Source organism: Equus caballus, chromosome 14 (assembly GCF_041296265.1).
Source record: "Equus caballus isolate H_3958 breed thoroughbred chromosome 14, TB-T2T, whole genome shotgun sequence".
NCBI lineage: Eukaryota > Metazoa > Chordata > Mammalia > Perissodactyla > Equidae > Equus > Equus caballus.
In genome coordinates, this window is record NC_091697.1 from 101,671,244 (window position 1) to 101,688,059 (window position 16,816).

A 16,816-nucleotide genomic window follows, 5' to 3' on the forward strand; every position below is an offset into this window, starting at 1 on the left:
CAGGGGGTAGGGCACATACTATGGATGCTCAGGTATGGTAAACGCTTTAGTCAAATCTAATTTTTAAATCACAACTGAAACAAAGGAATGAATACACAGTAGGTGGTGGTACATGAGTACCTGTCATATTATTCTTTATATTTTATAAGAAATATTTCAATCTATTCAATTTTTAATAAAAGTGAACTGTAATCCACAAGGGGACAGAGTTCACTAAAAAAGCATCAAAAGTAACATGTTTCAGACTGAACTAAAAAACTGGACAAAAAATGATTAGAGAGATAGAAAGTAGTATTTAAAACAGTCAACATCATATGTTTCAAATGTTTTGAGAAAGGCAAATCAATCATCAAACTAGTGTATATCCAAGACTAGTCAGCAATAAAAATACATGTATTAAAATTAGCTTGAAATTTTTTAACAACAAAGAGGAAGATTATCTAACCTTTCTGATGACCGAGTCATAAAACTTTGGCCCATTTAATTATATGTCTCTTTCACTAACTCAAAAAAATTTATCTGATTCTATAGTTCAAATAATAATATACTCTCATTTAACATATATTATAAAACATCTACAAGCACAGTAATATATAAAGAAAACAAATCCTGGTGTACATAAATAACCCCTGATAAATTTTTGGCACACACCTCTTCAATATTTGTATACAAATTAACACACATACAAACTCAAATATAATTATCTTTTTTTTTTTAACAGTTAAGTACCATTTATTGATCATTTTAGGTGCTAGGAACTTTTTTTTTTTTCAGGAAGATTAGCCCTGAGCTAACTACTGCCAATCCTCCTCCCTTTACTGAGGAAGACCAGCCCCGAGTCAACATCCATGCCCATCTTCCTCCACTTTGTATGTGGGATGCCCACCACAGCATGGTGTGCTAAGCGGTGTCATGTTCCCACCCAGGATCCGAACCAGCAAACCCTGGCCCACCGAGAAGCAGAACATGCGAACTTAACCGCTGCACCACCAGGCCAGCCCCATAATTATCATTTTTTAAATAAAACTGGTATCACGTTATATATGACAATATCATGAATATTTTCTTAAATCATAAATATCCTGAAAACGTGATTTTTAGTGGCTGTGTAAATTTCACAGTAGGACATATTATAATTAGTTTAATTATTCTCCCATTCTTAAAAACTTAAGATTATTTCTAATCTTTTATTATTTCAATAAACTCCATGAAAAACAGCCATATATATAAATCCATATACGCATCCCTGATAATTACCTTAGGATAAATTCTTAGAAATGGAATCATAAACTCAAAGGGTACGAATACAAATATTACAACACTGCTTTCTAAACTGTGGAAATATCATTAACCCAGAACAGATCAGACCTAGACATCCTGGAAAATGGTCTTCCATTACATTAACCTCAAGACTTCCACCCAATCTCCACGTCAGCTCACAGGGAATAAAAGCTTCTTTGACCAACAAGAAAATCATTTAATTCCTGTCTCAAGTGAAAAACATAAAACACGATGGATGGTGCTTGAGTTTATTTTTATAGGCCTTCTGAACATTCATGCGCCTCAAGATAATGGTCCACAATACAGTGGTAAAAGTTCTTTGAATACAAAAGTGAATATAGAAAACTGTCAAAAGAATAAAACAGTGAAACTTCTTTATAATGTTTTTCAGGGAATAACATTTCTAAAACATTTGTTCAAAGCAAAAAAATAGGAAATATGGTTTTATGGGCCTTACAAAGAACTTTTTAAAACAATGCTACTTGAAGGTAGGGTCAACAGGGAAGACACCATAATGAAGTTTAACTGCATTTCCATTTAAAACATTGGGGAAAACCTGTAATACTTACTTTGTAAATAGTGCAAAACCATCAATACAAGACTATAGCTGCTTAAAGTACCACGACTGGCATCATTTATCTCATGGTGACTCGCCCACTTCTTAATCACCAGTACTAACGGACGAACTCGATTTTCAACTGAAAGTAAAATTAAAACTTAAAAATGGTAAGAAGATATTACAGTTTCTTTGAAAGTTCACATCATTTCCCAATTCCACGCCAACAAAAAGAACATTGCTTCCCTGTGTATTAAATACTGTGTTCACCATAAATGTGCCTTACTTCTAAAATGTACTTTAGTTGCCTTCTAAAAATTATATATTATTAAAATTCATTTTATTGACCTACAACTCTGATAGTATATGATGCTAGTGCAGCAACATAGTACGCATATAATAAAATGGACATTATACATAAACACAAGAAAAGAGATGTCACTATTTACTACAAACATCTTTAAAAAGAATAAAAGATAAACAGAGAAGCTGATAATTATTTAGAAACAAACAAAAAACTTACGGTATGCATAAGCTCTCAGAAGGAATGTGTTTCTTATTCCAACAATATTGTTTACATTCAAGTCAAACTCCACACAACTATTAAAAAAAAACAAATTTTTAACTCAAGTACAAATTAAACAATTTCCCCATAACTAAATTAATATCCATCCATCCAATGATGCAAAAATAGTATGGCCTAAAGGCCAAGGACTTTCAAATGAGGCGCTAAAGAAGTAAGAATGAATATATACTCAGTATACCATTTTAATATGATATAGTGTGTATTAGAAATATAAAATAGGATTACTGTTAAAGATCTGTAATGTACTGCTAAGGCTCCACTTATCCTGACCAAAAGAAATTTTAAAATTCTGCAATCCTTTCCAGATAAAATAATGTGACCAAAAACATTTCTGGGCAAGTTAACCCACTAAGTTATATATTCTCACCTAATGTGGAATTATAGCATCATTTGCTTTAAAACAGTAGGAATAAAAAGCCAAATAAAGCACAGGTGAAAAAACAAAAGCTGTCTATGTATTATATTCCCTCCCAAAAGGTTGGAAAATTATAATATCATGCCAAATATAGCCACTGATATCTGGGAAGAACTACACCAAACACATAACCGATAGTTCTTTGAAAGCAAAGATACCATGCAATTCACAATTTAGAAAATAGGACAATAATAATCGGATCTATAAAGAATGGCTAAACTCAAAATAAAAGGAAAGATTACTTAATGTATAAGTAATGGACCCAAATACTATCAGGTCCAACTTCTGAACAATGAGTTTTTCTATGAAAAGACTGCCTAAAATAAAAACAACAAATTTCCTTTCTACAGCTTTTACTTATAAAATTTGAAATTTACCATTCAGATTTTCTTGTTTTGGGGAAAGAAATTCTATAATCTTCCAATTATCCATTCACATTGATAAAAATGGACAGTGGCAGGGGCCAGCCCCGTGGCCAAGTGATTAAGTTTGCACACTGCGCTTTGGCGGCCCAAGGTTTCGCCCATTCAAACCCTGGGCATGGACATGGCACCGCTCATCAGGCCATGCTGAGGCGGTGTCCCACATAGCACAACCAGAGGCACTAACAACTAGAATATAAAACTACCTACTGGGGGGCTTTGGGGAGAAGAAGAAAAAAAAAAGAAGATTGGCAACAGTTGTTAGCTCAGGTGCCAATATCTAAAAAAAAAAAAAGATAGTGGCATTAACACTTCAGATATCATATGACTTTGGCTTTGAGAAACTTATGGTAACAATGGAGTTATATTCTTTCTTTTTTTTTTTAATGTATGCTTTTTGGTGAGGAAGATTGGCCCTGAGCTAACATCTGTTGCCAATCTTCCTCTTTTTTTTCTTTTTATCTCCTCAAACCCCCAGTACATAGTTGCATATCCTAGTTGTAAGTCATTCTAGCTCTTCAATGTGGGATTCTGCCACAGCATGGCTTAATGAGCAGTGTGTAGGTCCACACCCAGGATTCAAACCAGCAAACCCCAGGCCACCAAAGCGGAGTGTGCAAATTTAACCACTCGGCCACAGGGCTGGCCCCCTGGAGTTATAATCTTTAATTTTGTTTGTGCAAGTCTTATTGCGGAAACCAGTTTGCACTTCCTCTATATAACTCAACAGAACAGAAAAAACACTTGGATGAAAACTAGTCCGCAATTAAAAATGTTTCCAAAAATATGAATTCAGAGCTTTAAAGATATCCACAGTACTTGCTTCAAATTCTACTTCCAGAAATACTAAAGTAATCCTTAATATGGAAAAAATTTTATGCACAAAATGCTTATTCTAATAGAGGAATGGGTAAGTTAATGACTATATACTCACTCAATGAAATACTGTCAAGCCATTAAAAATGAAGCCAGAAAATATTCAATGATATAAGTATTCACAATATATGGTTAAGTAAAAAAGTATGATCTCAATTTTAATTTTAAAAATTCTTATGCATTCATATTCACAGAAAGGAGACTGATAAGTTTACATCAAAACATTAACATCAGTTATCTCTCGGTATTAGGAGTTTTTAATGGTTTGTATAGAGAAGAATTATAAAATGGTATTTTAAAGAATACTTAACAATGAAAAAAAATTGTATAATAATCCTAAATGGAAAAAGATTAAATTGTTTATATAACTACAATCATATATTTTTAAAAACAATTATAATTAGCTAATCGTTTTATGTTTAGTTTATGTTTTATCTCCCTATATCTTTATGCTTTAGAAATTTCTGTTATTTACTTGATAAAAACTCAGTAAATATTTATAGATGGGATGGATGTTGGAATGAATGGAGGGGAAGGTCTGAGCCAGGCATATATCTAGAGATTTGTTTAAAACATATATATAGTCAGTCAATTCTGATATTCATAGTAGTCATGTTCTATAAACCTGCTGCAAATGCTGAATTTGTGAATACTAAACCATTGCTCCTAGGGGCAACAAAGGGTTAGGTTTCCATGGGTCTCCAGACACAATATTTTCTTCCTTTTTCTTTTCCTCTTGCTTAGGAAGATTCGCCCTGAGCTAACATCCACTGCCGATCTTCCTCTTTTTGTATGTGAGCCATCACCACAGCATGGTCAGTGACAGACAAGTGGTGTAGATCCACACCTGGGAACCAAACCCAGGCTGCCAAAGCAGAGCATGCCCAATTTAACCACTTGGGCTCTGGGTCTGGCCCCAGACACAACATTTTCATCAACTGATCAGTATGTAACTTTGCTTTGTGTGTGTCTGTTTCAAGACACCTTATTTAATATATTGTTGATCCACAATGGTGAAGTCATGGCCAAGAACACTCATGCCTGAACGAAGGATATCTAACACAGGTATTTTCTTCATAACACACATCACAGCTCTGTACACACAAACACTAGGCAGTATCTCAGCACTATGATTAGGGGCTATTTTAAACAGCAAACTCACCCACAAAAAGCACAAAAATGTAAAAACATGGCATTAACTAGATCATGAAAAGGACAACTGTTTACAGTATGAGAGCTGAAACAGGAAGGTGGAGTGTCACATTTTTTAACCTCAGCTGGGAATAAGCGCATCAGGTAACTCAAAATTTTCCCCACTCTGCCCTGTGTAGGAGTGACCATGAAAGTGCTGCAAGTATCAATTTGGGGGGCTTTGAGGTTACAAAATAAATTTTATCAAGTAGGAGAATTCGTAAACACAGAATCCATGAATAATGAGGATCAACTGTGTATATATTTACACTTACATTTATATAAACAATTTCAGTATTACTTTTATAAAACTAGGCTAGAAAAACCTGATTTATCACAATACTATCTATTTTTTAGAAAACAACTCTTTTTTAACCAATGAAAGTTAACACCTAACTATTTACATTTTATATTCAGATACTATATAAAAGATTCTAATTCCAATGCTCATAAGAAATTCAGAACTCAGGCTGGTAGAATATACAGATAGACATAATTACAACAATTCCCTTGATACAAATATACATCAAATTTCATCAATTAAGATATGTTCTTAAGAGTGCATTACATTTCCAAAAGGAAAGAGATCATTTAAAAATCTGAAATATAAATATGCATATATTCCTTAAATTGGATAGTCTCAAATTTTCAAAATGTCAAGCAGAATAACTAAGTACAGTTAAGCATGAAGAAGCGAGCAGACTATTTTAAAAAACCATTTCAAAGACCAAATCAAGTGATTTCTCAAAACTGATGACAATAAGCTATTATGCTATAACATACATTTCTTAATTATCTACATCAAAAGAATATCTAAAAATGATCTAAAGCAACTGAAAAAAGGGAATTCAATAATTACTTACCTGACTTTATCCCTGAACTTCACAATTGGCACTTTTGCTCGAATCAGCTGAGGTCTCTCAATGTAGCCAGCTGAAGGGTAAAAGATAATGAGAATATCTGTAAGTGTTTCTCAAATTCATAGTATTCCAATGCACATTTTTAAAAAAAAGCATTTTACTAAGCTAAAACAATTAAAGAAAACACAGTCTTTGAGAAAGAAAGCACAGAAAGGACATTACTGAATTCTTCTAAGACTGGATTAGGGGGCTATTAAAGTTATTTTCAGAAATGTGGTCTAATATCTAATAACATTTATCAAGAAGTTCATCAGAGCGTTATGAAAAATATCTAGGATAGCAACAGGGGGATAGCTAAATTCTGGCACAACACATGGCAAGATATTATAACAGCCATATAAATCATATTTACAAACAGTCTTAAATGTGGAAACGCTTGCAACATGATACAAGGGGCAGCGACACGTTCAAATAAGCATGATTTCTGAGAGGAAGAACACATACACATATTTTTTACTCCATCAAACTTCAAAAAAAAATGTTTTTCTGACTTGAAAGTAATAATGTTCATTGTAGAAAACTTAGAAAACTAGGAAAATACAGCAATGTAGAAAAAAGAAACTGCAAATTTCTCCCAAATGAGCAATTTCTTAAGTCTTAACTAAAGAAAACCGTAAGACCAGATTTAAAAACTAAAAATTTTGTTATAATGCTTTTTATGAGCAAAATAATAAATACACCAGGCTTCAAAGAGAATTTATAGGCAAGAATTCAGTGAGGTTTAGCGAGAAATAAGATTAGGAGTTGAAAGTTTCGAGTTCTGACCACAGGTTCTGACACCAAAGAACAAACTATACTCCTCAGGGAAATTATTAAACCGATTGATCACCGGTCTCCTTAACTATTAAAAACAACAACCAAAGGGAAAAAAAAAACCTTTCATTTGAATTAGACGATCTCTAAGGTCCCTTCCATTTTTAATATTTTATGATTCTAATAGCTATTAAAAATCCACTTAAGATATGAATTATTCCTGTATTTTACAGATGTGAAAACTTAAGTCCACCGAAATAAATCACTTGATTTATTTCTCTCCTACAACAGATATAAACTGTTCAAGGGCAATAACTTGTTACTTGACTTTGTATTTTCCAGCTCAAAGCCTGACACATAAGGAATATCTGTTAAACAAATGGACAAATGTCTTTCCAACATCACATAGTGTGGCTTCAACTGTCCACAATATTCTCTGGAAGTTTAAAATAAATTATTTGAGACGGTTTAAAATGTGGATGAAAATCTGCTTAGTGAGCTTACACAAAATCTTACAATAATATGGTCCAAGTCAACAATTTTGCTTTCTGTTGGAATAATTCCCTTGGGCTTCATGTTTAGTGATATTTTTAAAATTTGATGTCATAAATTGCATATAATTTGAAAACAGACGAAATTCTCTCTCCCTCCCATGAATACTTAAAAGACTTTATCTGTATCACTCTTTCGGGTTTTCACAGATACTTTGCATTACAGCTATTTATCCTCATGCATTAGCTTCCCTAACAGTATATAACCTTTTGAGAAAAAGAACTGAAGCTTATGATATCTTTGAATTCCCCACTGCATTCAGTAAACTCAATAAAGAATTGCCGAATAAATGTTACTCTTCTTTTTAGTCAAAAGGTAAAAGGAATTCATTTGGAAAAAAAGGATCCACATTATACATATCCTGACCAGAAAATAAACAATTCTTACCAGAAAATAAAGTGAGAGACACTATAAATAAATACTTATGTCAGATGACATAGGAACTTGAGGCATATCAAACTTACAAAGTCTAGTACAGAAGTGTTTATGGACTAAGGTGAGTATATGTCGTGCTTCAGTCTTCTGATTTACCTGAAAAAAACACTGAAAAGTTAAAAATAAAGTGTTTTTTCATTATCTTTCTAAACTTAGTGTTTTATTTTCTTAATGTATCTCAACAAAGAGAAAACATACAAAGTATACTTTTCTTTGGAGTTATTTCTCACTATTCACTAAATTACATTATAGAAAAAGTCAACCTTTCTGCTGTCTTCACATCAACATTTCTAAATCAATTCCTGATCTTAAACTTAAAGCGCAACATTAAAAGAAATAGCGAAGCAGCCATATACGTCATTTTTTTCCTTTAGTACTAATCTACAAAAAGTAATCCTTTCCAAGAAAAATAAACAGAATTTTAACTTTCTGCAACATCATGTATTTCCCTCTCTAGACTGCGAGCTGCTCAGGGATAAGGGTCACATCTGTGGTGTCTCAGTGTGAGCATGATTGTGACAAGCTGATTCAAACATGTGGAGAAGACTGGAGGATTAGTGGCCTGTGCCCAAGTGTAGTCTACTTGCATGAGGAAGTTTTAATTAAAACTCTAATATTTTCCGCTATGTTTATTATTTCTGAAGGGTTTCTTTACTGTTCCTTTATATGATTTCAAAGCCTAGGAAATATCAGAGTTTCTTTCCCAGAATAAATCTCTTTCTGATTTGCAGTAACTGGAAGCCAATTTTGTTAGTGGGATAATAGAAACAGTAAAAATATATATTACTATTCAATATATTTTTTATATTTATAAAGAGGTGGAATATAATAAGCCACATTAAATTATACTGAAATTAATCTTTGGTAATTCAGAAGAGACCTCGGCATATTAAAGAGGCTGCTTCAGGTCAGCTTAATGAACACCAATTACTGTGGTATTAAGGATACACAAGAGTATCAGTTAACAGGAAATTCAAATAAACATAATACTAAAGAAGAAAATTTGGTTGCTAAGTAAAAATAAAGAGAAGAAACAAAGCCAAAATATCAGAAAAATTTATTAAATCACAATAGTCTTATTTTAAATTTCAGTGAAATCTCTTTGTATTCCCAAAATAAGAACTCCAAACCCCATAGCCTTTTCAAGGGGAAATAAGATAAAACATTGAAAATACAATCATGGAGAATTCAAATGGAAAGGAAATATATCAAGAAGATAATACTGACACATGCTCTCCTTCTTTACTGCATCCTGGTAACATACCCATCCCAATAATGTTTCAAAATAGAGGCACAGCTCTTGAAAAAGACAGTGAAGCCATCTCACTTTAACAACTTAGAAATGAATGCTAAAATTCCTATTATGTTTACTGGGCACATGCCTTAAAAGAAAAAGAAGCATTTCCTAGCCTTCCTTGAATTATTATAAACAGAGAATCCAAAGAAGTAATTAAAACAAAAAAAGTTATTTTCTTCAATGACTTTTATATGAAATTTCTTAAATGACTTAACACAAGAAACACAGTTGGAATAATGTTTCATTACTTACTGGTTCCTCTTTAATAACTAGACATAAATCACCATCACTGCTCCGGGTACCAAATCCATTCAAAGAGGATCCCACCAAAAAAAGTCTGCTTTCTAAAGAAATAGAAGAGAATTATAAGGTATTATTTAAAATTTTAAATCAGAATGCATATACAAAAAAGGGCATGCAAAATAGGGAACCGTACGTGGAAATAACAGCTGAATTTCTCTCTGCAGCTGTGTTCGACAGAGTTCTTTCTTCTTTAAATCGCTTACTTGCTGCTGACATGCTTCAAATAGCTCCAATATCTGCTGACTCAACTTGAATTCACCGCAAAAAAAGTAAAAATTTTGTTTAGAAAAGTAAAAGTAATTACCATACTGAGAAGTGTAAAACAATACTACCGACGGTATTTAAAAAATAAATATATATTATCTCCTTAACACCTTCCAACACAAAACTACTCTTACTTAAGTAACAAGTCACTTAGTATCTGAAACAGTTACTAATTTGACAAAGCAAAGTACCACTGACAAGTCACAGAAAAGTACAGTCACAGATCATTCATAATGAGTATAATCCACGGGGCAGCAAACTACAACCTTCCGTAGCAGCCTGGTTTGGGATGGTACACGACCTAAGAATGGTTTTACATTTTTAGAGGGTTATAAAGATGAACAAATAAAAACATGCAACAAGAACCATATGTGAGTGGCAAAGTCTAAAATATTTACTATCTGTCCCTTTAAAGAAGTTTGCCCAATCCCTGATATTCATAAGACATATAACAGACTTTGAAAGAAAAGTCCCTGGTCTTCCATGCTCATGCAAACCACCCTCTTCCCCATTCTTACAACACTGCTCTGAACCCTGTCTTCTCGTTGCCATCTACAGATGGATCTCCCTGTTTATCTACCTATCTGGTTCACACTTTCCCCTCCAACCTAACTCTTGCTATCCTCGTAGGTGATTTCCTTACCTATAATGGGCTACATATCACAACATATTCCCACCATTTCTAAACTACTTCTTACTCCAATATTTTTCATCAGTGTTACACTCTCATAGCATAATGTGGTCTTTACAATAAAATACAACTTCTCTAGCTGTGAAATTTTAAATTTCAATATACTATCTTGGCTTCAATCTGTCCAATTCTTACTTTCTTACTCCCCTCATACCTGCTCTAGAACCACACAGACCCGAATTCCCTTGAATCTCCCCTTTTCTCCTGACCCATCAGTACCTGAACAGCGTGATTTCCTTTCGTATCCAGTCCATGCTCCACAACAACATTATTCCCTTGTCATGCTCTAACACCTGTCCTGCAAAATCCTAGTCTTAAGTCCATATGAACAATCACCTTCTCTGCTCTTATATCTGAGTTTCTAAGAAATGAAACTGAAAAAAATTAAAAACCACAAAATTGGCATCTTTCAAATTTGTAGTTACAGGACTAGCCTAAGGTTGGCCCTTTCACGTCTCTGGTGAGATATGGCTCCCATTTTACACCATCACCATTCCAAAATCTTTACTATTTTCTTCAAGCCCCCTACACTTACCTCACTTTATTTAGCAGATAACTTCACATTAAAGTTTACCAAGAAAATTGAGGATACCAGATGTGACAAGTCAGCTTGCTAAGTGCAAACTTGCAAACTAACATATCTGAATGAAATCTCATCTCTTCACCTCTCCTGTCAGACAAACTGTCCTCCTCCTCTGTTCAAAGCTGACCCCTCACCAACACTTCTGTATCCAAGCCTTCTGGTGGTCTCCAGGACACAAATACCTCTAGAGTTTTCCGGGCTCTCTTGCATTTTCAACCTCTCGCTCTCTAGGCCTTCCCCGGAGTCCAAGACCAAGCGCAAGTCTCACCCAGCATTTAAAACATTTTCTTTTATCATGTTTAGAACTCATTTTAAGAAGGCAGAGGCAGTCCAGGCAACTTGGCAACGAATGAGACATAATTTTTTAATATCCCCAAATAAACCACCCATGCAAAAAGAATAGTGAGGAGAACAAAACAAATAGATCAAACCAAAACAAAACAAACACAGCCAACAAATACAACACAATTAATTGACTATGTATCAATCATGAACACCAAAATATGAATAGTTGGGACCAAACACCAACAGCAGCAAGACCCAGATGGTATCAGCAACATTAAGAAAGAAGAGGAGGAGCCAGCCAGGTAGCTAGTGGTTAAGTTCAAACACTCTGCTTCAGTGGCCCGGGGTTCACCACTTCAGATCCCGGGCACAGACCTACAAACTGCTCATCAAGCCATGCTGTGGCAGTGTCCTATATACAAAAAATAAAGGAAGACCGGCACAGATGTCTGCTAAGGAATAATCTTCCTCAAGCAAAATGAGGAAGATTGGCAACAGGTGTTAGCTCAGGGTCAATCTTCCTCACCAAAAGAAAAAGGAAGAAGAGGAAAGGGATTTTGGACAGCCCTGAAGCCAGAACAGCCAGAAATCAAATTGCCCTTAAGTACTACCTGGCCATCCCTTTCTTCAAATTGAGGCATCTAATTTAGTGCAGGATAGCAACCAAAATTGGAAGCGAGTTTCACAGGCCACAACTCACAGGTAAACATAACAGGATCATAGAAAGATCAGAAATTTCAAAACTAAGTGAGGCTCCCTTCTAAGACAAAGCAACACATCAAGCAGAAACCGCCAGGAGGAGAATCCAAACTAAGCAATACAGAGTCACTAGGGGTAAAAGAAACAAGGTCTAGAACTAGAATGATTCTAATTCCCAGGGGACATTTGACAATATCTGGAAACATTTCTGGTTGTCATAATTGAAGGGAAGGGGGACACCACATGGTGATCACTGGCATCTAGCAGGTAGAGGCCAGGATGCCACTAAACATCCTACAATGCACAGGACAATCTCTGACAGCAAAGATTATCTGACCCAAAATGCCAATATTGCAGAGGGTGAAAAACCCTGGTCTAGATAAAAGAAGGGAAGAGAAGAGAAAAAGTCTCAGAAAGTATACTGCTGAATACCACATAACAGAAGAGGATTCCTAGAGCCACAAACCTAGGAAAGCCAACCTGCCTAACTCTCCTCATGTAAAAGTAGCATAGGAAAAGCCATCTCTCTTAAGCACAAATAACAGAAAAGAACTGGAATCTCAGGAAGAGAGGTGAGAATGGGAGAAGGACAGAAGAAAATATTTGAAGAAATAACGCCTAAAAACAATTCTAGTCAATTCCCATACAAAGTTTTTATTAAAAAAATGAGAAAGACATGCCCACAAAACTAATGAAAATTCAAACATAATATATCAAACCAAGGCTGCTTCTCTTATGTTTTACTTTTCTAAAAAGATAATTGACTAGAAAGTATATATACTAGTACTAGCAAAAAACAATTGGAAATTTACATTCTAAAAATGTATCAATAACAGCAAAAAAACATGAAATATTTAGAAATATATTTCCCAAAAGGCATATAAGACCTGTACACTGAAAATTACTAAATACTGATGAAAGAAATTAAAGACCTAAATAAATGAAGTGATATACCATGTTCCACAGCTAATATCATTCTCAATGGAAAAAAACTGAAAGCTATCACTCTAAAAACAGGAACCAGACAAGGATGCCCACTTTCACCACTCTTATTTAACATAGTATTGGAAATCCTGGCCAGAGCAGTTAGGCAAGAAAAAGAAATAAAAGGGATCCAAATTGGAAAGGAAGAAGTGAAACTGTCACTATTTGCAGATGATCTGATTTTACAGACAAAAAATCCTAAAGAATCCACCAAAAAACTTTCAGAAATAATAAATGAACATGGTCAAGTTGCAAGATAAAAAATCAATACACAAAAATTAGTTGTGTTTCCATACTCTAACAATGAAGTAGCAGAAAGAGAAATTAAGAAGAATACAATCCCATTTATAATTGCAACAAAAAGAATAAAATATTTAGGAATAAATCTAACCAAAGCGGTGAAAGATCTATAAACTGGAAATTAACAGTTAAAATGCCCATACTTCCTAAAGCAACCTATAGATTCCATGCAATCTCTATCCAAGTTCCAATGACATTTTTGACAGAAATGGAATGAAGAATCCTAAAATTTATATGGAACAACAAAGGACCCCGAATAGCCAAAGGAATCCTGAGAAAAAAGAACAAAGTTGGAGGTATATCACACTCCCTGATTTCAAAATATATTATAATGCTGTAGTAACCAAAACAGCATCGTACTGGCACAAAAACAGACACACAGATCAATGGAACAGAATCGAGAGCCCAGAAATAAACCCACACATCTATGGACAGCTAATTTTCGACAAGGGAGCCAAGAACATATAATGGAAAAAGGAAAGTGTCTTCAATAAATGGTGTTGGGAAAACTGGATAGCCAGACGCAAAAGAATGAAAGTAGACCATTGTCTTACACCATGCATAAAAATTAACTCAAAATGGATTAAAGACTTGAATGTATCAGACCTGAAACCATGAAACTTCTAGAAGAAAACTTAAGCAGTACACTCTTCGACATCGGTCTTAACAGCATATTTTCAAGTACCATGTCTGACCAGGCAAGGGAAACAACAGAAAAAATAAACAAATGGGACTACAACAAACTAAAAAGCAAAGCAAAGGAAACCATCAACAAAACGGAAAGACACCCTAACAATTGGGAGAAGATATTTGCAAACCATATATTTGATAAGGTGTCAAGATCCAAAATATATAAGGCACTCATACATCTCAATAACAAAAAAACTAAGAACTCAAAAAATGGGCAAAAGATCTGAAGAGACATTTCTCCAAAGATATACAGGTGGCCAACAGGCACATGAAAGGATGTTCAACATCATTAATTATCAGGGAAATGCAAATCAAAACTACAATGAGACATCACCTCACACCTGTCAGAATGGCTATAATTAACAAGACAGGAAACAACAAGTGTGGGAGGGGCTGTGGAGAGAAAAGAACCCTCATACACTGCTGGTGGGAGTGCAAACTGGTGCAGCCATTATGGAAAACAGTATGGAGATTCTTCAAAAAATTAAGAATAGAACTACCACACCATCCAGCCATTCCACTGATCAGTATTTATCCAAAGAACATAAAAACACGAATGTGTAACAATACATGCACCCCTATGTTCACTGCAGCATTATTCACAATAGCCAAGACTCGGAAGCAACCTAGGTGCCCATCAAGGGACAAATGGATAAAGAAGATGTGGTACACACACGCAATGGAATACTACTCAGCCATAACAAACAATGAAATCCAGCCATTTGTGACAAAAACGGAAGGACCCCGAGGGTATTTATGCTAAGCAAAATAACTCAGAGGGAGAAGGCCAAATACTGTATGATCTTATTCATAAGTAGAAGATATAAACAACAATAAACAATCACATAGAGACAGAGATTGGATTGGTGGTTACCGGAGGGGAAGGGAGAAGAGAGGAGGGCAAAAGGGGTGTTTAGGCACATGTGTGCAGTGATGGATTGTAATTAGTCTTTGGGTGGTGAACATGATGTAATCTACACAGAAACCGAAATATGATGTACACTTGAAATTTATATAATGTTATAAACCAATGTTACTGCAATAAAAAAGTAAAAAGAACTTGAAAAATAAAATAAGAAATTATCAACAGCAGCAAAAGAATATGAAATATTTAGAATTATATTTCCCAAAAGGTATACAAGACCTATACACTGAAAATTACTAAGTACTGATGAGAGAAATTAAAGACCTGAATAAATGGAGTGATACAGATCATGTTCATGGATCAAAAGACTACTGTTGTCAAGTCTCCTGAAATTGATCTATGGAGTAAATATAATCAAAATTTGTAAAAAATTGTTAAAAATAAAAAGCCACCATGCTTGTTTCTAGAAATTGAGAAAATAATTTTAAATTTTATTTGGAAAGGCAAAAGACCAAGAATAGCCAAGACAAAGAAGAAAAAAGTCAGAACTGCCTGACTTCTACCCTTACTTATTATATAGCTATAGTACTCAAGATAGTATGGCATTAACAAAGGGATAGATAACAAAACAGAAGACTGAAATACTTATGAATGAACTCATACAATACATAAAATTTGCTTCAAACTAAGAAGGGAGGAAGGTATAAATGAAATAAGATTGGCCATATGTTGGTAATTTGTTAAAGCTTCATGAAGATTTATGATACTATATTCTATTTTTGTATTTATTTGATATTTCCCATAGTAAAAAGCTAAAAAAAAAAGCTTCCAAGTTTATAAAAGATTTGAAAAAGGTTTCCAGTAAAAGTGGCTAATATAAAATTTTAAATGACACTTGAATGATTCAGTTTTATTCACCTACAGCAGGGTTGGCAAACTACAGCCTATAGGCTAAATAATGCCTCTAGCTTGTTTTGTAGGGCCAGCAAGCTAAACGATTTTTACATTTTTAAAGCATTGTTTAAAAAAGAGAGAAAACAGGAGCCGGCCCAGTGGTGCAGCAGTTAAGTGCAGATGTTCCGCTTTGGCGGCCCAGGGTTCGCCAGGTTCGGATCCCGGGTGCGCACATGGCACCATTTGGCAAGCCATGCTGTGGTAAGGCAGCCCACATACAGAAGATGGGCATGGATGTTAGCTCAGGGCCAGTCTTCCTCAGCAAAGAGGAGGATTGGCAGCAGATGTTAGCTCAGGGCTAATCTTCCTCAAAAAAAAAAAAGAGAGAGAAAGAAAAGAATATGTGAGAAAGGCCCCATGTAGCCCACGTCTAAAATATTTACTATTTGGCCCTTTATAGAAAAGTTTTGCCAGCCCCTCGATCTAGAGACTCAGGCAGATCAACCCAGTCCTAGAAGTCATAGTAGGTACTCAACATCTGTTAAGTAACAAAAAGATAAATTTCTTTACAACAATGCTCAAATGAAATTTTATCATATTTATAAAGCCCTTTCATCATCTGAATGACCATGCTCATGTAGAAACATTAACATGTAAAAAAAAATTTATGATTATGTGGAAAATACAAAATTCCATAAACTTGCTCTTCTCCCTTTTTTACATTCAGGGAAACATTTCTTCTCTCTCGAGGACTATTATAATGGAGATCTAATAGATTTTTACACAAAAGAATTTTCCTCACTGTCTAGCCAGTTATTTAAGGATCCACATTATGAAATTATGTTACTATATCCTAAAACAGACAGACATAAAGGATATGGAGTCCAGACGAGACAAAAACTCAAAAGAAATGCACATTTACACTGAAACAAGACCTCTATTACTCATATCTAGAGAAATATTTCAGGATAGGC

General features: G+C 34.5%; 1 protein-coding gene across 2 annotated transcripts in view; it reads right to left on the bottom strand.

The window, feature by feature from the left end:
- The window catches only part of TENT2 (terminal nucleotidyltransferase 2), a 61,604-nt gene that overhangs the window by 24,752 nt on the left and 20,036 nt on the right, over positions 1–16,816 (bottom strand). Inside the window, exons 6-11 of one of the 2 annotated variants that reach the window (XM_070234628.1) lie at positions 9,721–9,835; positions 9,537–9,628; positions 8,017–8,083; positions 6,191–6,260; positions 2,361–2,437; positions 1,851–1,979 (exon numbers count right to left, since the gene is read on the bottom strand). In XM_070234628.1, coding sequence (XP_070090729.1) covers positions 1,851–1,979; positions 2,361–2,437; positions 6,191–6,260; positions 8,017–8,083; positions 9,537–9,628; positions 9,721–9,835 — 550 coding nt within the window. Of the gene's footprint in view, positions 1–1,850; positions 1,980–2,360; positions 2,438–6,190; positions 6,261–8,016; positions 8,096–9,536; positions 9,629–9,720; positions 9,836–16,816 lie in introns of both variants that reach the window. The other variant, XM_070234627.1, reaches the window with a different exon arrangement.